Genomic DNA, 21,689 nt, shown 5'->3' with positions numbered 1-21,689 from the left:
CTTACTTCCATCTCCATTTTACTCAAACTTCTGCCATTGAAGGAAAGGAGAGTGGAAGTCAGGGGAACATCTGTTTTAAACTTCTCCCGTTCTTTAACTGTGATAAAGGATGTGAAGCCTTCAAATATTCCATAGTGCCTTCACACAATGTATTTCACTCCTGACACCTTGTGTGGTCCTCAACATGAAGTTCCGGGTTCAACTTACTGATTTAGAAGAGATATTTTATTAACAAGCACACATGTACAGTATCCATCAAAGAAACTTAGTCTTCTTCAACTGGAGAAGCTGACAGTCTTGCTCTTAGGAGTCTACTCATCTTAAAGATACAATAACATTTCTCAGCATGGGGAGTGGTGTTGTAAGGAGGCTGCAGAAGAGGGAGAGAGGAGGAAGTGTGGGAATGTGTATGTTAGGGAGATTTGATAAAAGTAAGGGGGAGGGGGAGGAGAAAAGGGAGCAAGAGTAAGAATGGGGATACAAAGGAAGTTGTCAAAAAGGAGGGAGTAAGGAGGCATTGGGAGAGGGATGAAGATGAAAGCAGGGGCATGAAAGGGCCTGAAGAAATGGATGAGATGGGGTGAAGGGGAAAATGGATGCAAAGCAGAGCTGCAGAAAATAAGAGAGAATTGGCTTCAGAAATGGAGCTGCGAAGGTGAAAAGAGACCTCAGTAGTTGCATGGGATGAGATGGGAAGGGAAGGGGAAATGCTAGGGGGTTCATGTGTCAGGAGTGGCCAAGGGGTCACTAAGTGGAGGAAGCAGGGGTGCAGCCCCTAATATTTTCCTATTTTCTTATGTGTTGAAGCGGGGAACTGCACAGAGTTTATAAGAATGGGGATGTGCTGTAACCCCTATTATAGCCTCTTGATTGAGTTCTTTGACTCCTTCTGGCAGCTGAAAACTGAATGCCCTCAGCAGGCTGGTCAGGAAGATGAATATTTCGATCTTTACCAGCTGCAATCCCAAACAAATGCGAGCCCCTGAAGAGGAGATATGAAGAAGGCAGTAAGTGAGCAATAATTTACTTTCCAGTGTTCATTGCTTTGTTGCTGTAAACATTCCACATAACACTTTGGGAAACTAGAAATAGTTAGGATAGGGAAAACATCAAAGCTGCTGTCAATTTCCTAGCCTGGTCAGTGCTAACCTTTCTTTCTTCTTATTATACTTATGTTTTGTTCTGTAATTTGAAGTTCCCTATCTCACATCAAGGAAGATACAATGAGGAAGGGAATAGAATACAGATGAAGGGCCTGTCAGGAGCTCGAGTAGGACCCTGGCAGAGACACATGCCCAACTGGCATGTTCTCTCCTTCTTGGTCGTTCGTTTGGGAGCTTCAAAAGCTTTCTTCAGCCCGAACATCATAGCAGACACTGGCACACTTAGGGATCTGCAGAGTCTTCGCAGCTTGCATAACAGGCCTCAGCAACTCAGCATTTGGCTAATCTATGTTTATTCACATATAAACACACACGGAGCACTGCAACATGGCTCCCTCTCTCACTAGCATCAGACAGCAAAGAGAATGAACAAAGGACAATAGTCCCACTTCACAGAACACAGTAACACAAACATCCTGTCTCTGTCACTTCCCACTCTGGAGTCAAAACATACACCGTCATGTGAAAGACAACAATCCCATGACTGTAATCATGGATCAGGAATTCTAACATCCTCCCCCAATTCATGCACTGTATTGCAGTCATCAGTGTAACTGCAGCAACCATACAGATGTCATACACACAGTATACCCCTGTATCACCTATTCCACCCTTGGAACTACCTGCAACTGGATTGGCCTTGGCCCTTACCATCTTGCACTTCTGACTAGTCTTGGCGTCATAGCCCTTCTGACTATCAGGAAGTCTCACACCTGGCTTTGTTGGGACTAGAACCCTAGCCATGTTCCTCTCTGAGGAATCAGTGTTGGCACACACGGCCTCTGGACGTGGTCCAGCTTCCTTCTCCAAGGAAATAGTGTCTACCCTTACAGCCTTTGGGCATGGTTTCCCGTCCGTTGAGGACAAACCCTGTGCCCCTTTCAAGACTTCAGATTCCTAGACCTGCGTCGAGCCACTAACCACAGCTAAATCTGCAACAGCTGTGTTAGCAAACTCCTGAGCATACCTGGTAGGCATTTCACCCTCCTAATCTGCGCACCTGACGCAGGCCCAGCCTATCCTAACCCCTCCTCCACCAATTTATAACCAATGCCTAACCGCAACCTTACAAGTTGTGACGATTTGCTACGCAGTAGGCAAAAACCAAATGGCCCAGCCAATCAGCCAGATGGACAAAATTCCTACCAGGCCCCTGCTCCAAAGCAGACGACCCCATGACAGGCATAGCAAGGTCAAAGCAACAACCCCTTACTTTAGGGCGGGTGGGCGGGTGATCCGTTGCACACAGCAAAGAGAAAGCTCCAGGCTGCATGCAGAGTATTTAAACATTTTACCCCTCCCACCAAAACTGCAACATAACTTTTACCCAGGAACCCAGTGAACCAATCACTGCCCCAGGCCATCTTTAGAGTCCCTGCCTGGTAACAGAGGGGTGGCTCAGCAGACCCCACCACAACACATGCTCTCCATGAAGGAGAACACGCTTTGTTTTAACATTAATTACCGTATTTTTTGCACCATAACACTCACTTTTTTCCTCCTAGAAAGTAAAGGGAAATGTCTGTGCATGTTATGGAGGAAATGCCTACGGGTGGCATGCCTATGGATTTTCATCCTCTAAAAACTACGTGCGTGTTATGGTCGGGTGCGTGTTATAGAGCGAAAAATACGGTACATAAAAAAAACAGTCAACTTCCATCATAATGTCTTTTTCTTTGATGAAACCTTTCATTAAGAAATAATAAATTACATATTGTATTTTCTGTGAAAGAATTCAATACAAGGTGAAGTGTGTGAGGAATTGAACGGGGGGGCGGGCATGGAGTAGAGGAGAAAGAAGAGCTAATTTGTCTGTGGCTAGGGTGCATAATCTGGACAGTTCTGTCAGGGGCGCAAGATCACCTAGCTATGGCTGTGGCCCCAAGCCACCAACCCAGAGATCCCCTTAACTTGCCACTGCCTTGCCCCATTCTGCTGACCAGCGCTGCCACTCCAGCCAGAAAGACGCTGCTACTGCTCTGGCCCACTCCCTCATGTGCTGCTGCTGATGTCATTTCCTGGAAGCAGACCAGTAAGCACATCTACAGATCACAACATAGCTTGGTCTTCTGCATTTACCTGCACCAAATGGGAGATATTCTTCTCTGTTCACAAATTGTCCATCCTTGTCCAAGAAATGATTTGGGTTGAACTCTGCAGGTGTCTCCCATCGTGTGGGATCAAGAAGAACAGAGCGCAGATCGGGAACAATAATAGTCCCCTGCAAGTGATTTGAAACAAGTGATTTGGAATGCATTCAGATCAACACATTTCTGGATTGTCCCACACTATCCCAAGACTAATCATTGCAGAGACCTGTGTGATTTATTATTATTATTATTATTATTTGGGGGGGGGGGGTTGGTTTTGTATTCTTCACCCTAACAAAATTTCTTTACAGGCAGGAACACAAGAGGACTACCCCCACCTCTTTTAAAATGAAAGCTCACAACCAGGCTGAGACCTCTGGCCACTACATGCTTCTCCCCTGGCACAATTGCCCCATGGAATGGCACTTGCTGATGGTGAAACATGTCTGCAGATGGAGCTCCTGCTCTTGCCCTTCAGATTTTTGACTAGACATGAAGTTCCTGTATGGCTGGCTGCATCTCTCGATATGCAACCTTCTGCTGCTCTTTGCTCTTGGGCTACAGGAGTGCAGCTTTATCACACTGTTATACCTTGGGAATGAGAAAACCACGCAGCTTCAAATCCTTTGTACATTGCCTAGGGAACCCCAAAAAACTGACGTATTTAAAGCGCTGCATTTCATGAATCACAGCATTGGTGTAGGGCAGTTTCTTCTTATCTTGATAGCAGATTGAGTGAGCAGAACCTATGACATCTTCTATTTCCTTGTGCATTTTATCTGAAGAGAATGATGGAAACAGAAGTTTTATTGTGAATAGTGCATTTTATTTCAGATGGACATTTATTTCCCTTGAACATATTCCATAATCCTCTGTGAATGAGTCCAGGTTTCTTGCATTTTTAGGTCACCTAGTCCTCCAAAGAGCTCGTCTGTGTACATGATTCTTCCCCACTCTAGATCCCAGGTGTGAAAAGGCTGAAAGTGAAGCTCATCGCAGTTGTTTCTGGTTACCAAAGCTGGCTGGATTTGCTGAAGGGCTGGGATCAAAGGCTGTGTGTGTGTGTGTGTGTGTGTGTGTGTGTTTGTGTGTGTGGGGGGGTTCTAAATCCCCTGCCCTCAATATTTCCTACTTAGTTTCATTAATCCTCATTTCCTCATTTCCTCTTTGGCTAGCATCACTCATATAAAGGTAAAGGTAAAGGACCCCTGGACAGTTAAGTCCAATCAAAGGAAACTATGCAGTGTGGTGCTCATTACACTTTCAGGCCTAGGGAGCTGGTGTTTATCCACAGACAGCATTCGGGGTCATGTGGCCAGCATGACTAAACCACTTTTGGCACAACTGGACAGCATGATGAGTGCCAGAGCACACAGAAATGCTGATTACCTTCCCACCGCAGCACTACCTGTTTACTTACACTGGCATGCTTTCAAACTATTACTTTGGCAGAAGCTGGGACAGAGCAACGGGAGCTCACCTGTCATGCAGATTCGAAATGCCAACCTTAGTTTCACAATGGAGGCCCATCCACTGCACCAACCCTCTCCTATCCCAATTCCATTACACATTCAGACCCTCCATCTCTACCTGTCCCAGTAATCATAGACTGGAAATGTCCTGTGGGAAGAGGGCATTGTGGGCATTTTACATTTTTATTTCTGCAATTTATATGTTACAGAAACTATGTTGGAAAATATTGGTGGGGGAAACTGATCTTTCCAGACATGAAAGTCAATAAAATTTGCCTTCCATAATTTCCATCATAAACTCACATTTAACTCTTTCCATTATGAAACCTTTAAAGAATTATGGTCTACCCTAGTGATCAAGAGAAGCCCTGGCTCTCCTCTCTCACCTTGGACATCTGGATGACTTGTCAGGAGGAGAAGTGCCCATTTCAGAGAAGCCGTGGTTGTGTCTGACCCTGCTATGAAGAGCTCAGAAATACACCGAGCCAAGTTTTCTTCATCATAGGTGGACTCCGGGTCATTCTTGCTCTGGTGTTGAAAATGGGGGAAGTGACAAGTCATTTACACACATTACAGTTTGTCCTTCAGCACTTACTTTATTTTATTTCCCCCACTTATTAGCATACCACCCCCAGATGCCCCATGAGGGGTGGGGTGTCCTCTTACACTGCCTGAGGTATAATGGGAAGGTGTGGCCACCATCGCCGTACTGTTGCTGCCACCTGCCTTACCTGGGTTGCACAGCAGTGCCCACAAAGTGGCAACAACAAAAGGGAGCTTGGTAAGATATTGACAGATTTTGGTGAAATCTTGCCAGAAGCTGCCCCCTTTGCTTCTCCACTAGCAGCTGGCTAGGCAGCACATCCCCAGAGATGCCTCCTGTTGGCATTCCACTGCCCAAGGCAGCTCTCACAGCCTGCCTCATGGATGGGCCGGCCCTCTGCTTCATAGCTGGTTATGATAAGAAACCCACACACACTTTCCTGTATTTACAGTGGTAGCTGCTGGTGCTAGATTTCAGGATCTGTGGGTTGGCATAATAACCCAATACTGGCATGAAGAGAGGGATCCAACGGAAACTCTGGCAGCAGATATTCAAAATGTGTGCTACATATTTCACTGCCTAATGGTCACCACCATATAATAGTCAAGCTCCTTTTTTTCAAGCCCTAAAATCAGTTCCAAAGAATTCACCACATAATAGTCACCGGGCATTCGAAGCGTGCATGAATTTGCCTTGCCCCAATTCGGACTACCTATTATCCTTCCTGTACCTGTTCACACATATTCTGAGCATCCCAATCACACCAAAAACAGTTAGTAACAAGTAATAAGCATTATAAACATAGTTATGTTTCTTCATAAAGACTGTTTCCTCAATTAAGGGTCGTTCCTTGGTTTTTCACCAAATAATCATTGCACCCCCCTTTTTAAAAAAGAATAATTGGCATAAAAATGTGACAATTATGTGGTGAAATATGGTACTTACCGCTAAACATATTTAACCATTCATTTGTCATTATGATAAACATTGTTCAAGCAATAGAATAATAAGCAATAGAAACATAATTATGTTTGTTAATAAAAACAGTTTCCTCTCATAAGGGTCGTACCTTTGTTTTTCACCAAATAATCGTCACATTATTGGCATAAAAAGATGACAATTTTGTTGAAATATGGTACTTACCACTAAACATATTTAACCATTCGTTTGTCATTATGATAAACATTGTTCACAGAGTGAAAGATGAATATATATATTGTCCTTTCTAGTATATGAAGATAATATGAGATAGGGATTTGAAGTTATACTCTAGTTTATGAGCATTTTCTTTAGGATTTTCTGTTTTTTCAGTCCACATTTGAACGTCAGATGAACATCAATCCAAAATAATTTATGTACAGAAGGAATGCTCCAAAGCAAGACCCCTTAACACACTTCAGTTTCCAGTCCTTTAAGTTCACATTTCCTAGCCGTTTCTATAGATGCTAATGGATGGATGTCAACCCACTTTAGCAACTAAATTGACTATGAGAAATATTTGGGGCAGACTCAATGCCATTTTCGACTGAGATTCAGGGGAAAAGATACTGGTTTTGAGGCAAGAGATTAGTATTCACTTATAACAGGGAATATAAACATTCCTTGGATGAGCAGTATTCAGCTTCAAAGCTGATACTTACTTTCTCCATCTGAAGCAGATAGAAATCAATGAGATCTTGTGGGTCATGCAGAGACTGATTCTCCTTATGCTTCTCTAGCTCCTCTTTTGCATATGAAAGCACCATCTCCATGCAGGACAAGGCCTTCTTGTGGGGCCCTGGGAGATGTTTCATGAGCCATGGGAGCATCTCATAAAGCTAAAGGAAAGATAGCAGAAATGCTGCCATTACCATGAGGAAGCTTGGTCACACCTTTTGTGCTTTGGATTAGCACTTTAAAAAACATGATCTGCATTATTCTTCAGGGCTAGCATATTAGTTTCTCACTAAGAAGAAGGAAGGTGTCTATAGCTTCTCTGGAATCCCACAATGATTGGATTCTGTGAATTATCCCTAGCTGAAAATGTGAGGGAAAACTATCTTTCAAAATATTTTCCCAGCTCCCAGGCATCATTCCAAAATTGGGCACAATCAGAGGAAGTCTCCTGGAACAAGTTAGTGGCCTTTTGAGGTAGGTGGGGGTGGGAGGAGAATAGGGTGTGGGGGGAATTCAAGTAAGTTCACATTTAAAAGGAAATTTGCCTAATACAGAAATGGAAAGAAAGTCATCATTCAAAATGTGCATTTCTCCAATTTTTTAATTTTTTATTTTATTTATTAAATCCCCCAGTTCACCAGTCAAGTATTTCTGATCTTTCATCTCAAAAAAATAAACCTTGAAGAAATATGTTTTTCTTCCTTCCTTGTTTGTCTCCTACCTTGTTTTTTCATGATCAATTACTTACATTTTCTGAATATATAAGGGGCTAGAAAATAAAACTTGGACTAATATAAAACAGTGTTAGAAACTGAGATATGAAAGCTCCAAGCTAAATTGTACCTTAAAACTAGATTATGGGTGCAGCAATGGAATGTTTAGGTGTGCCTATTTAATAAAAAGAATACAAAGCTGAAAATGAATGAACCACAGCTACAATCTTATATTCATTTTTCACATGGTCTAGTCCTCATCTGAAGACTGCAGAAAACAAAGCCATGCTTCCCCTACCTGACCCCCTAATATTCTTAAGAGAGTCTCCTTTCCAGTCTTCAGAGAGAGGTTGGAAGTGAGGAGCCAGGATAAAGTCCTCCTTTCCTTCCATTCTGCAGTTTTAATCTAAAATCTTAGGCTTAGTACTGTACCCAGAGCCCAGAAACTGCTCACACTAATGAAATTCCTTGTTCCAAATGCACCTAGTATGCTGATATAAAGTTGCCTGTAGTTTCCCAGTCAAGTGGTGTGTACCAAAATACAGAAGAAAGCTGCTTTCCTTAGCAGTAGGGATAGTGCTTGAGTTGCTGGTCTCTCTTTCATTAAAAAATTTCCAGCCAAGGCTGGAAGGGCCTCACCATGGACACCATCATCATTGCCACTGCAGAGAGTAGACACATTTAGTTTTCCATGATGGCAACAAAACTAAGTAATTCCCTTCTTGAGAAGATTATTTGGTTCCCCTCTCTTCCCCTTGGTGGGCTCTCGATGACCTATTCTGAAGGTCATTGTTCCATTTTTAACACATCTTTCTTCCAAAGAGTCTCCTGTGGTGGACAAAGTCTTCTTACTCATGTTTTTTATCTCAATGATAATCATGAGAAATTGCTCAGGCTGTGAGATTGTAAGTGGCCTTTATCTCAGATCAATTTAAACCTGATCTCACTTCTCCAACCTTCTATCCTTCATCATAATGGATTCCAAAATACTGATGTGTGTTATTAAGGCCCTGATTTGTGGTATTAAGGGACCCCTGTTTGGCTTAGTTGGAATGAAAATGACTACTCATGGGACTTCCAGTTGGTCGTGAAGCCGGGAGCAAGCGGGATTCAGCCCTTAGGGGAGAATCCAGCTTTTCAGAGGGGGGAAAGGGGGTATTGCAAGGGCCCCGCAAGCTCCCCAAAACCTCAGAAGGCAGTTTCCCAGCAAGCTGAGAAGCAGTCTCTCGCTGCCTGAAATGCTCCCTTTGGGAGCAGAAAGATTGGCAAGATCAAGACACTGGTGCGGGATGCCATTTTCTACTCTCGAGAAGCGCAGCCTCAAGCTTACCTGGCACAGCGATCGATTCTTAAAAAATTAAAAATCCAGATTTAATTGGTGAAAATAAGATAAAAATTAAAAGAATTACAGCGATTCAGAAGCAGCGGGATAGAAAAAAGGAGGTCAGCCCAGACTGGGATTCAACTTATATGCAGAAAGTTCCTATGGAGCAACAAAGCAGTGAGTCTTCCTACAGTGGAGCTTTTAAAATTTATATAAACACTTTGCTTAACTTAAAACTATATAATAATAATACAAAAAATGGGGTAGAAAACCCTTACCATGGGTGGTTTGTCTGTCTGAGGATCTCTGAAACGGCAGGAGGAGAAACTTCTGAAAAACTTTTGCTTTTGGGAAACTGCGTAGTTGTAATTAAGAAGCCTCTTTTTTTACTTTTTAGTTTCTATTTGTGTGCCAGACAGTAGCATTAATGGGGAACTGCTAAGCCTGAACAAAAGAGGGATATATTTTTAATGGTAATTTTTATTTTATCTTATTTTGTTGGAGAAGAGCAGAGAGGAGAAAGAGGATTACTTTACCCACCCCACACCCCACACCTAGTTTCATGTCTTCTATTTTTTTTTTACTTTTTGTGACAGTCTGAGATTGGATTGTGGGACTGAGAGGGTTTTAACTCCTTTTTTCTTTTTTGTGGCAATGGACTTGGGTTTTCTTTTTAATATATATTATTGATACTCTTCTTCTCTCCTGATTATTTTTATTTTTTATGGACTGGTGGTTCTGCGAACTGGACTAAGTTATTTTTGTTTTGGTACTCTTTCCTTCCTTTATTTATGTTTGGCAACCCTGTTGCTGTATTTCAGTCATAAAACTTTACGGTGGATTGGCTAAGCAAGTGGCAGAAGAAATATTTATTGTTTTTCCTGTTTCATCATTTTATTATTTGGATCAAAATTGGATTAGTGGTGAGGAATAAAATAACATCTAAAATAATAGAAGTGTAATGGAGAAGACACAGAAATAAGTTGGAGAAGGGGGAACACCACTGGAGAGGAGGGGATCGAAACAAGAAAGTGAATATACAGGAGATATTTTTAAAATGTTTGCAGAAATTAAAAAATACATCAAACAAAGTGAAAAAATGGAGACTAGATTGGAATCAATGGATAAAATTTTTGATATGACTGTCAATGAATTGAAAGGTCAGATGAGGGAGATAACTAAAGAACACAGAGTTTAGAAGAAGGAAGGAAGCGAACGAAACAGGAAGTAAGAGATATGAAAAAGGAGGAAGAGAAGTCAAAGGAGAAGTTTCAGAAATTAATAATACTCAGGAAGATCTGTGGGATGTGATTGCTATGAATAAACTGAGGCAAAGAGAAAGGAACTTGAGGTTTAGATCAGTCCCAGAAGTACAAGGAGAAAACATCTTGGAGAAATTAACAATGGAAATTGCATAACGGTTAAGTATGGAAGTGGAGGAGGTTAAGAAGATGATACAGAATGCATTTAGGATTAGAACAAAGACTACTAAAGCAAATAAATTTCCAGGAGATTGATTGATTATATTCAAAGATAGAGAGATGAGAAATTTGATTCTGCAGAAAAATAGAGAAAAAAGATTATGCATTGATGGAGTATTTACGATCATTTTTAAAGACGTCCCACTTCAGTTGTTGAAAAGATGTGACCAATATAAACCACTGACACAGATGCTAAGGAAAAATGGAATTGAATTTAAATGGAAATTTCTGGAAGGAATTTCGTTTTATTACAAAGAAAATAAATTTAAATTAAAATATGTAGGTGAAACGCACAAATTCCTGAGGATATACAAAGAATTGGGAAAAGGAGATGAAGCAGCAGCAGCAGGACCAGCAGGTTCGGAAGAGGAAGATAAAGATAGTATTGAAGGAGTATTGTATTGAAGGAAGAAGAAGAAGGAGGAGGACGTTTAAAGACTTTTATTCTTTCACTTTTAAAGAGAACTTAAAATGGCAATTATGGACTTGGATTGTTAATGGCATAAATGACAAAAAGAAAAGGAACAAAATTGAACATTCCCTAAAGAAAAAAATTTGGATATTATTTGTTTACAAGAGAAACATGTGGCTAGGAAACATAGAAGAGTACTGATTAATATAAAACTGGAAAATGAATTTAGACAAGAGCAAGAAGAGGGGAGTGGTTTTGTATATAAAAAGTAAATTTGAAGCTCAGCAAATCTTCAAAGATGAAGAAGGCAGGATAATAGCAGTACAAGTCAGGTGGCAAGGCGAGAAACTGATAATTGTCAGAGTGTACACACTAAATAGTAGCAAGACTTAATTTTACAAAGATTTGGAAGAAATCTATTTGAATTTGTGGCCCAAAAGATTAAATAATGGGATACATGAATGGAGTGGTCTTAGTGGAAATGGATAGATCAAGGAGAAGAGAAAAATTGAAAGAAGGGAAACTACCTAAGACATTCTTCTCTATGATCGAGAATTGTAATTTGGTAGATGTTTGGAGACGAGACACCCATTAGAAAAACAATTTACTTATTTTTCAGAAACCAATCAATGTCAAGAATCGATTCTGTATGGATAACCATCGAACTAACACCAAGAGTTACAAAAATTAAAATACAACCAAAGACACTTTTGGATCATAATGCAATAAAGTGTAAGATAAAAGAAAAAGAAGAAAAGACCTTTTCAGTGGAGACTAAATGAAAATGTATTGGATGATCAAAAAATAAATGAGAAAGCAAAGAAGATGTTAACAGAATATTTTCTGAATAACTGTAATAAAGAAACCAAAATGAATGTAGTGTGGGATGCCAGCAAAGCAGTGATGCAAGGTTTCTTTATACAACAAAACAGCATCAGAAATAAATTTAGAGAAAAAGGAAAGAAAGAAATATTAAATCAGATTATGGAAAATGGGAAGAAATTAATCAAAAAACCAAATGATGCTAAAATAAATCAAAATATTAAAATGTTACAAAGACAGTTTGCAATGATAATAAATCAAGAAGTAGAATGGAATATAAAAAGAATGAGACAAAAAACTTTGAACATGCTAACACATCAGGAAAATGGTTGGCTTGGCAGATCAAAAAAAGAAAAGAACAGAATACAATAAATAAAATTACTATAGAAGGAAAAGAAATAGAAAATCCAAAAGAAATTAGGAAAGGATTTGTGAACTTTTATAGACAGTTGTATAAAACAGCTGAGAAGGAAGATGTAAAGAGGATAGAAGAATTCTTAAAACAAAAAGGGGTGCAACAAATTCCGACAGAAAAGAAAGACCAACTGAATGAACTAATTGAAATAGAAGAAATAAAAGACACAATAAAAGAATTGAAAAGTGGAAAGACACCAGGACCGGATGGATTTACAGCAAAATATGATAAAGAAATGAAGTGCAACCTACTTGTACCATTAAAAGAAGTGATGAATAATATATTAAAAAAGGAGAACTTCCAGAAACATGGAAAGGTGCATATATTACAGTAATACCAAAACAGGATTTGGACTTAACACAAGTAAAGAAATATAGGCCAATTTCATTGTTAAACAATGAATATAAATCGTTTGCTAGTATACTGGCAAAAAGATTGAAAAAAGTATTGAATGAAATAATACGTAAGGATCAAGCAGGCTTTCTACCAGTATTATTCATATTGGTACTGGAAGTCTTTCTAAGGACAATAAGGAGAAATGAAAAAATAAAAGGAATTTCAGTCAGTCGGAAGGAGCATAAAGTGAAAGCCTTTGCAAATGACTTGGTACTAACAATAGAAGAACCAATAACTAGTGCCAAGGAAGTATTAGAAGAGATAGAACAATTCAGGCATGTAGCAGGTTTTAAACTGAACAAAAAGAAAACTAAAATGATAGTTAAAAATATGAAACAGGACTTGGTGGATATGTTGCAGCAACAAACTGATATAGAAGCTGTTAAAAAAGTTAAATATTTAGGAATTTGGTTAACATCAAAGAATATAGACCTTTTTCAGAATGGAATAAAAAAGATCTGGAAGTATGGGGAAGGATGAAATTATCATTTTGGGGAAGGATTTCTGCTATTAAAATGAATGTGCTACCAAAGATGTTATTTTCGTTTCAATCAATTCCAGTAATCAAGGGGGCAGCAATTTTTTAAGAGTGGCAAAAGGCGGTTTCAAGATATATCTGGCAGGGGAAGAAACCAATAATTCAATATAAGTTGTTAACAGATGTTAAAGAAAGAGGGGGTTTCGCCCTGCCAGACTTGAAACTGTACTATGAAGCATCTTGCCTCTGTTGGTTAAAGGAATGGATGTTGTTAGAAAATACAGATTTGTTGGATGTGGAAGGTTATGATAATAGATTTGGTTAGCATGCATATTTATGGTATAATAAGACAAAGTCCATAAAGGATTTGGAAACCATATATTCCGAAAATCTTTATTCGAAATATGGGATAGGTATAAAAACCTATTAGAACATAAAACACCACAGTGGTTGTCTCCATTAGAAGCAATGAGTGTGAAAAAGATAAATATGAGTAAAAATCGGGTTACATATGAAAAATTAATACAAAAGGAAGTAAATGGAAAATGAAACTTTATGAAGAGGTTAAAGGATATGTGAATGATTGGCTGCACTACTGCCAAATTAATGAAATGTTTAAACAGGATTTTAGGGGGAAAGTATTTGATGATAATAAATCAAAATTTGAAATAGAAGTATTGAAAAATAAGTATTAAAATTTTGTCTAAAACACATAAATTGCTGCTTGAATGGCACTTGAAAGATGAGGACGTAAAGTCGGTTATGATACATTGGGCCAAAGGCTTTGAATATAATATATAATTGAAAGATTGGGAAAAACTATGGAAAGAAGGGTTAAAATTTACTTCATGCAATGCTTTAAAAGAAAATGTGATGAAAATGATGTTTAGGTGGTATATTACCCCTGTAAAATTAGGTAAAATGTATGAAGTACGTAATACATGTTGGAAATGTAAAGAAAAGGAAGGAACTTTTTATCACATGTGGTGGGAATGTAAAAAAGTGAAAAACTTCCAGGAAATGATATATAATGAGATGAAAAAGATGTTGAAATATACATTTATTAGGAAACCAGAAGCATTTTTACTTGGCATTGTAGGAGATGATATAAATAGACAGGATTGTAAATTGTTTTTATATTCAATGACAGCAGCAAGAATATTATTGGCACAAAAATGGAAGCAAGAAGAACTACCGACGAAAGAAGAATAGAAGATGAAGTTGATGGACTACACAGAATTAGATAAATTTACAGGAAGGTTTCGAAACGTGCAGGATCAGAGATTCTTAGAAGACTGGAGTAAATGTAATTGTGATGAACAGATTACGCTAGTAGGACTGCAAGAAGTTTTGTAAAGTAGATTATTTGAAATACTGCAGGAAACCTTATGAAGTGAAATATAGTTAAGGACAATTAAATGTAAGAAATATAGAAATTAAGAAATGCAGAATAAGTGATAAAGAATGTAAAATCATTAGAGGTATTGACAGAAGTCTACAAGATTGTATAAGGTGAGAAGATATGTTGTATGACTGTTGAAACTAATATGTTAAAAAAATCAATAAAAGTGTGTGTGTGTGTGTGTGTGTGTGTGTGTGTGTGTGTGTGAAAATGACTACTCACAGCATGAAAGAAGCTTCCTATAAATTTTAGAGAGAAATCAATGGCTTCTATCAGCTTCTGGAACTGTTCATCCTCAAGAGCAAACCGGTGCCCAAAAGACACAGCACATATCACATTGGAGACTGAATTAGTGATGGGCATGGAGGGATCAAGTGGCTGTCCTGCAAAATAAAATTATGTTAGTTCAGCTGCTCCTGTTCATACTGAGAGTGGGATTTCATGGTGGCCAAGAGAAACTGCTGGGATATCCATTAGGAACCAAGAAAAACATATCACATTCCTTTCTAAAATGGACAGAGGTAGTACACAAATATATCTCCATATGCCACCTCCGCACCATCACTTAGCATCACATACCCTTTGAACGTGCAAAAACCTCCACGAGCTGATGAGCCTCCTCTGCTACTTGCTGCTCCATGCCTTTCTTCCCCAGCCCCAGCTTCCGCATAGTAATTACACCAAAGCGTCTCTGTTGCCTCCAGGTGTGACCATTTGATAATGCAATACCTTGGCAAAGCAATGAGAAATTATTATTTACAGATATCAATGTAAAAAGTTGCCATCTCAGAACAAACAATGATTCATGCCTTTGCATGTAAGAGCTGCTTAGTCTCTCTACAGCAAAGAATTACAAGATGATGCAGAAAGGATTCTGGGTACAAAGTGGATGGAATTTAGAGGGAAATTCCATCAAGCTTCTAGTGACACTATTGGGAAAATTGGAAGTGGTGGAAACGGAAGTTCTCTACCCCCCCCCCCTTTCTAAATTTTCCTACAGGAAATGGGATCGCAAAAAATCAAAATGGGTGTAAAATAATGAATATGCAACAAGTAAATAACTATGAATTATGAAATATACTCGGAATCGAGAGTGGATTTCATGCCCTTAATCAGCTCATAGTGGTGAGGAGGAATGAAAGTTCCCCCAAAATATGTGCTTTATATACATTATTTACACAATGGGCTGCACGTGATTGGCTAATTCCGGGATTCTCCTGTAGGCCAATCAGGTTGTGGATTCACTTCCACCTGGAGCTGGATTGGGTGGCTCCTGTGGACCAATCATACTGCTGCATTGTTCTAGGACCAATCAGACTGCTGCATTCTGTATCCTATTTTTCTAGGACCAATCAGACTGCTGCATTTTGGATCCTATTGTTCTAGGACCAATCAGACTGCTGCATTTTGGATCCTAGTGTTCTAGGACCAATCAGACTGCTGCATTTTGGATCCTATTCAACTCAGTACATAACAGATTATTTTTTAAATATATGATTATAGCCGAAAGTTTCGTGTTTAAATGAAAATGAATTATTCATTGTTTTCAAACATGGAGTAATGGTTGGAATTGGGGGGGGGGGAGAGAGATAAAGTCATCATACAAGATTGGAAGAGAACTATTCTTGACACTTAGCGATGTCTGGGGCTGATGATGTTCACCTAGCAGAACAAGGAACAGCTGGATATTATCCTGGGAAACAGTTGGATATCACACTGAAATGAACACCTAAAATATTATGAATAAATATAATTTACAGACGAAGAATCAGAAGTTATCTTTATTTATTTTTCTCTTTCACTCTTCACGTTTTAATCATTATTTTCATCTTCTTTTAGCTATTTTGCTTTTGCTCATGTTTTGTTTTGTTTTGCGATGTCCTCTGCTCTGGGTTAATGAGGGTACACACATGAAGGTGATAGCTGGCCTGTGTGAGAGGCAGAGAAGGAAAGATCTCCCAGGGTGGGAGACTGGGGCAAGAAAGGGAAGCACCCAGGTGAGAGCTGGGAGGGTCCACTCCCTTCTGTGTGAGACAAGAGTTAAGACATACCTTTGAGAGAGGGCTTGGCATTCCTCTGTCTCTCTCTCTTTTTTGTTTTTGTTATTTATTTAGATTAGTTAGTATGCTGAAAAGCTTCAACAAACAAACAAACAAACTCAATTCAGCCAATTTTGCCACACTGTTTTTAAGGATGTAATCTGTGATGTCAACCAGTTACTACTTCTACTGGTCCCGCCAGACGGGGCTTTTATTGAGGGTGCATTCTGCACCATATTCTTGACAAGTCTGTAGTGCATCAATGGTGGGTGCGGTTTATATTCGGGCCAATACCATATTATTATTATTGTAATTGTCAAACCTGTGTTGTTGAACGTAATCTGTTCAACCGAGTGATGGCTTCCGATTGGTTGCAGGAGCTTCCTGCACTCAAGTGGAGGCTGTGTTAGACTACCAAATTCGGCTTACCGAATTCGGCTACCAAAAAACATTAAAAAGAAATGAGCATTTACTTCCAAGGTTTTTGACGTTTGAGAGCCAAAAAGTTCCAAAATTGAGGCATCCGAGATCTGAGGTTTGACTGTATTTATTATTACAATTATATCCCACTCATCCTCCCAGAGGAACCGAGGGCTGAAAAGAAGCAAAACTGAGAAAGATTTCAACAGAAAAGCTTATTAGAAGGGACATATTGATCTCAAGTTTTATAGGCTCTTTGTTCAACCAGCACCTTGAATTTAGCTAATTGTCAGCCAGTGGCATAACATGCTGGCTATGTCCTGCCCCCATGAGCAGTCAAGCCACTGCATTTTTTGCCAGACACTGTTTCAAGGGCAGCCCCAAATGCAGCACATTGCTATAATCAGCCTGGAGGTAACCAGCACATGGATGACAGTAGTTAAGCTATCCTGATCCAGAAACTACTTTAGCTGTCTTATTAGCCAAAGCTGCCTTGCTAGCTGAAGCTGGCAGAAGGCACTAAGGTCACCTGGGCCTCTAGCAGCTAAGATGGATCCAGGAACACCTCTAGTCTATGAACCTGTTCTCTCAGGGGGAGTTGAACCCCTTTCATAGCAATAAACTGAACAATTATCTAGACTCCACCCACCATACCTCCATTTTACCAGGATACAGACTCACTTTATTGGCCCTCATCCAGCCCACCACCTCATCCAGCCAATGCAGGCACCAGTCTCCAAAAGTCATCTGGTATTTAATATGGGTATCTTTCCCTCTTATGGAATTGCCACTTCTTTTAACCTGTGTCTTGGCAAGGTACCAATCTGATGTAGGCGTCAAGACCTTCAGCAGAAAGAACTCAGTGTTCAAGTTCTTCATGCAGCACTGAGGGCCAGGATAGGAAATGCATTACAACAGGCAACTAACTTCTACCTGCAGTTTTATCCTGCTAGTTGCAATCCATCAGGGTGCCAACTTGAATAAAATATCAGGAAGGGTGTAGGAGTGCAAATATCCAGAGTGTGGGGTCAGGTGGGATTACTATGAGGAATTATAAAATATGCATCAAGCCATTGTGTCCACAATGAATGCATTGTGTTGACTGGGTTTGATACATTGACAATAATTTCTGATCAAATCCCACAACCGCCTGCATCTCTGGCCATTTCCTCTACTGTTCCTCTACTGCCCATTTCTCTCTCTTCACAAGTCACATACACAGCCCAGTTGCTTAGACAGGCAGGCTCCTGGGTCATCAAAGACAGTGGGCAAACTTCTTTGATGTAGCTTTTCTGATATCTTAATCTTAGGATGTTAATCTTAGGGCCAGGAAACAGGTTTCACATAAAGGTGATAATGATCGCTGTCCTCCTGGCCATCCTTCTTATCATGTATATTGCTTGTTTATCACCTCCAGGAGTTGCCAACTGTACTCCTTTGTAGTTCTGTGTGCTTAATTAGTTTTGGTACTTTAACTTTTCACCACATGGGGTTTGTTGACATGTTCAGAAGAAATATGAACACCCTGTAAAAGTTCTTTGTGAATAAAATGACCTGGTCTGATGAGTGGAGGCATGGAGAGATTATTATGCGCACCCTTCCCAGAATCTTGCTGGTTCAAGCCTCTGTGTGTATTCTTATTAATCAGAGTTGAATCCTTCCTTTACTTTGAGAACGCCTCAAAGGGGGCAAGTGAGTCCCACCTTGCATGATCAGTTACATGATGTGGCTCACGCCCACCATTAGAATGTCAATTGCCATGAACTTTGGCGGAGCCAGGCCCCTTCACATATTTTAGAGGGGCACTGAAGAGACCTCAGCCCCTAGCTGTTCACTCCTAGGTAACCTATTTCCTGCAGTGCAACAATAATAGAGAACTTTTGTTCTGGACAGCCCTTTAAATGTTTTCTCTTGGGAAAATACCAGTAGAAATTCTTATTCTTCACTACTTACCCTTTCCTTTTGCCATGGTCCTAAGGAAAGGAGTCTGTGGTCGCTCGTCTAATTCTTCAGAGTGGTCAATGAGCGCTTCTTTCACTACTTCGAATCCAGACAGTACTACAATGGGTAGATGTCCTATCCATAGGGTGAAAATATTTCCATATTGCTTTCCCAGCTACCATTTGGGTCAAAAGAAAGGAGAGGAATGATGGATTCAAAAAACACCGTTGGATATTTCAACTTAAAACGAGAGCTTCAGTCTCCCTCACCTCTGCAGCTTCTCACTATGTGCAGTTCTCTTCCTCTCATCTCTCCCCCCTCCCTCCCTCCATTTCAACCCTCACAGAACTCTAGCCCAATGGTTGCCATTTATTAGATTTTGAATTGATTTTAGAATGAATTGAGTTTAGAATGCTGTGTTACTTTTATTGTTGTTAGCCGCTCTGAGCCCGGCTTCAGCTGGGTAGGGCGGGATATAAATACAATTCTATTTATTTATTTATTTATTTATTTATTTATTTATTTATTTATTTATTTTACTCTCTGCCGTCTATGTTGCCTCGGCCTAGGATCAGAGCAGCAGAGGCACTTCATAGTGATTAGTCCTCCTGTACCAGAATAGGACCTTGTCACAATTATTTTGTGTGCAGGGATGTGGAAACTGTAGCACACCAGATGCTTTTGAACTGCAACTCCCATCATTGTTGACTGTTGGCCATGGTCATTGGGGCAGATGGGCATCATAGTAGAAAACATCTGGTGGGTAACAGGTTGCCATAGGCTGGGCTAGAGCACTGGGTCAGGTTTCAGGCAAAATGTCAGGTAGCACCCGGATGTATAGCAACACAATGGAAAAAGTTCCACAATTTTTGTGGTTTCCTAAAATATGGAAACCCTAGTTTACTGCATAGAACCATTAAGAATGTGGTATTTAAACTGTTTTTTTATAAGTGCTTCTAGTTGGAGTAAACAAGTTGAAAATGTCCCCAAGCTTCAGAAATTGAATAGCAAATGCAGGTTAGTACCTGTTGAGAGGCTGTCATGAATGAATGCTGAGGACCTATGTGGTCAGTCTTTTTTTTTGTAATAATATTTTATTCTTTTTTTCCATATAGAAAGTTACATTTGTTACTCAACAATTTTATTCCAATTCAACAAAACAAGTGATTTCCCACTCACTCAATATCAATGTTTATAACTTGAATTACATACAATTGCATTTTAAAGTTCAATCTTATCTAATTTCATCCTCTCTAACATGTTTCTTAATATATTCTGCTGTTTTCTTACACTTCGAACTCTGCTGTGGTCTTTGCATATGGGAAATAACTTTTTATATAGACCGTTAATGTTTTCCAATCTTCTTTAAAAGATTCTACATTTGTATCTTTTATCAATTTTTGCCATCTCTGCATATTCCAAGATTTTCACAAGCCATTCTTCCTTTGAAGGTGTTCTCTCCTCCTTCCTTAGTTTAACAGTATACATAAATATTTTCGATCAGTAGTTTTTAATGCACATTTTAATTTTTTTATGGTTTTGTGCTTTTCAGTATTAATAATAATATCCTTTATATTATTACTATTATTTGTATTGCTTACAGTTTCTGACAACAGAGGCTTATGGCATTTACCATTTTAACCCATGCTATTATTTAAGTTTAAATATCATAATTGTTGGGGGAAATAGACAATTGCTGGCATCAGACTGAGTTATTATTAAGCAATAAGTACCTGAATGAGAGTATTTTCATGAATCTTCAATCCAAACCTCCATATGGTTCCAATGAGAGGAAGCTGGAGAGGACCTGGAGGATAATGCCTGTTTGACCAGAGCAGTTTCAGGTAGTGCAGAATCAGAAGAGCCACCAGCAGAGCAATCAAAAGTCCCCGTATCTCCATCCTTCTCTTGTTGTCTCTTTCTCCTTAATTCTTTCTAGGTTGCCTGGTCAGGTTCAACTCTTTTTCTCTAAGGAGTTTTTGCTTTCCTCAGAGATATCAGCAGTACTCTCTGTTTTTATATGCTCAGTTATTGAAAACAAATAAGCAAAAAGGGGTGTGACACCATTTGCAAGTAGCCTTGGAACGTGACTGCAAGTCATGTAATAAAATTGAACACTATAATCAGTCTTTTATGTGTTACGTAAATGAGAGGGTGCTTGATCTATATAAATTGTAATTAGAATCCAAGCTATCTTAAGACGAATTTTGTGACACAAATATTTGGGAAAGAATTTTGTACCAAATGTTCATTAAATAAAAAATGAATATGAAACCCAGACCCTTAGGAAAAGCAAAGTGTGCATGTGTACATTCTCTATTTCTGATTCCTTTTTGGTTCTCTCTCTCTCTCTCTCTCTCTCTCTTGGAGGGGGCTCATCTGGGAGAGTGGGAGAGTGGCTCATCTGAGAGAGTGGGGACCAACTCAAATGCATGGTTCCCACCACACTAAATTAACTAATTCATATATTCCCTCCTCATTCAAAATTCCAAATGTGCTCATTGGCTTTAAAAAGTTGGTGATTCACTGCTTGAAGTGGAAGAGTAACACCCCTGAATAATTTCACTCCTTATAAATCTTTGTTCTCCCTTTATCCTGATTTACACAAAGATTCTGAATCTTCTTTATTTGTGAAGGTTTCTATCTCTAAACAGGGAAGAAAATGCTGAGAGATAGAAGCCTAGAGAAACAATGGGTAAGAGCATAAGTGCCAACTTATATTCGATCCCCCTTCTCCACCCATGATGACAACAGTTGGGTGCGTTGAGGCTCTTCCTCCTCATGCAGTGGAGGGGAAGGGTGGAAGAAGCAGTCTTGATGACCTAGAAAGTCAAGGAGTGGCCAAAGAGAATTAACAGAGACACATTTCTGTGCTTCTTAGATACTGACTTAGAGCAGAAATATTCGTACTGTAATCACTC

At 39.5% G+C, this 21,689-nt stretch overlaps 1 protein-coding gene across 1 annotated transcript; it reads right to left on the bottom strand.

Annotated features, from left to right (window-relative positions):
* Positions 1-207: 207 nt before the first annotated feature.
* LOC310844910 (cytochrome P450 2J5-like) lies at positions 208-20,746 on the bottom strand. The gene is made up of 9 exons (XM_083739656.1): positions 20,502-20,746; positions 18,781-18,943; positions 14,948-15,097; positions 14,591-14,751; positions 6,910-7,086; positions 5,112-5,253; positions 3,845-4,032; positions 3,243-3,384; positions 208-982 (listed from the first exon to the last, which is right to left on the bottom strand). Exons 1-9 carry the CDS (start codon positions 20,667-20,669, stop codon positions 795-797), a joined length of 1,479 nt encoding a protein of 492 aa, XP_083595782.1. The 5' UTR covers positions 20,670-20,746; the 3' UTR covers positions 208-794.
* Positions 20,747-21,689: the final 943 nt, after the last annotated feature.

This window comes from Podarcis gaigeae, assembly GCF_964106915.1.
Source record: "Podarcis gaigeae genome assembly, chromosome: 5".
NCBI classification, from domain to species: domain Eukaryota; kingdom Metazoa; phylum Chordata; class Lepidosauria; order Squamata; family Lacertidae; genus Podarcis; species Podarcis gaigeae.
Note: the sequence above shows the minus strand (reverse complement) of the source record. Positions and strands in the feature narration are given on the sequence as shown.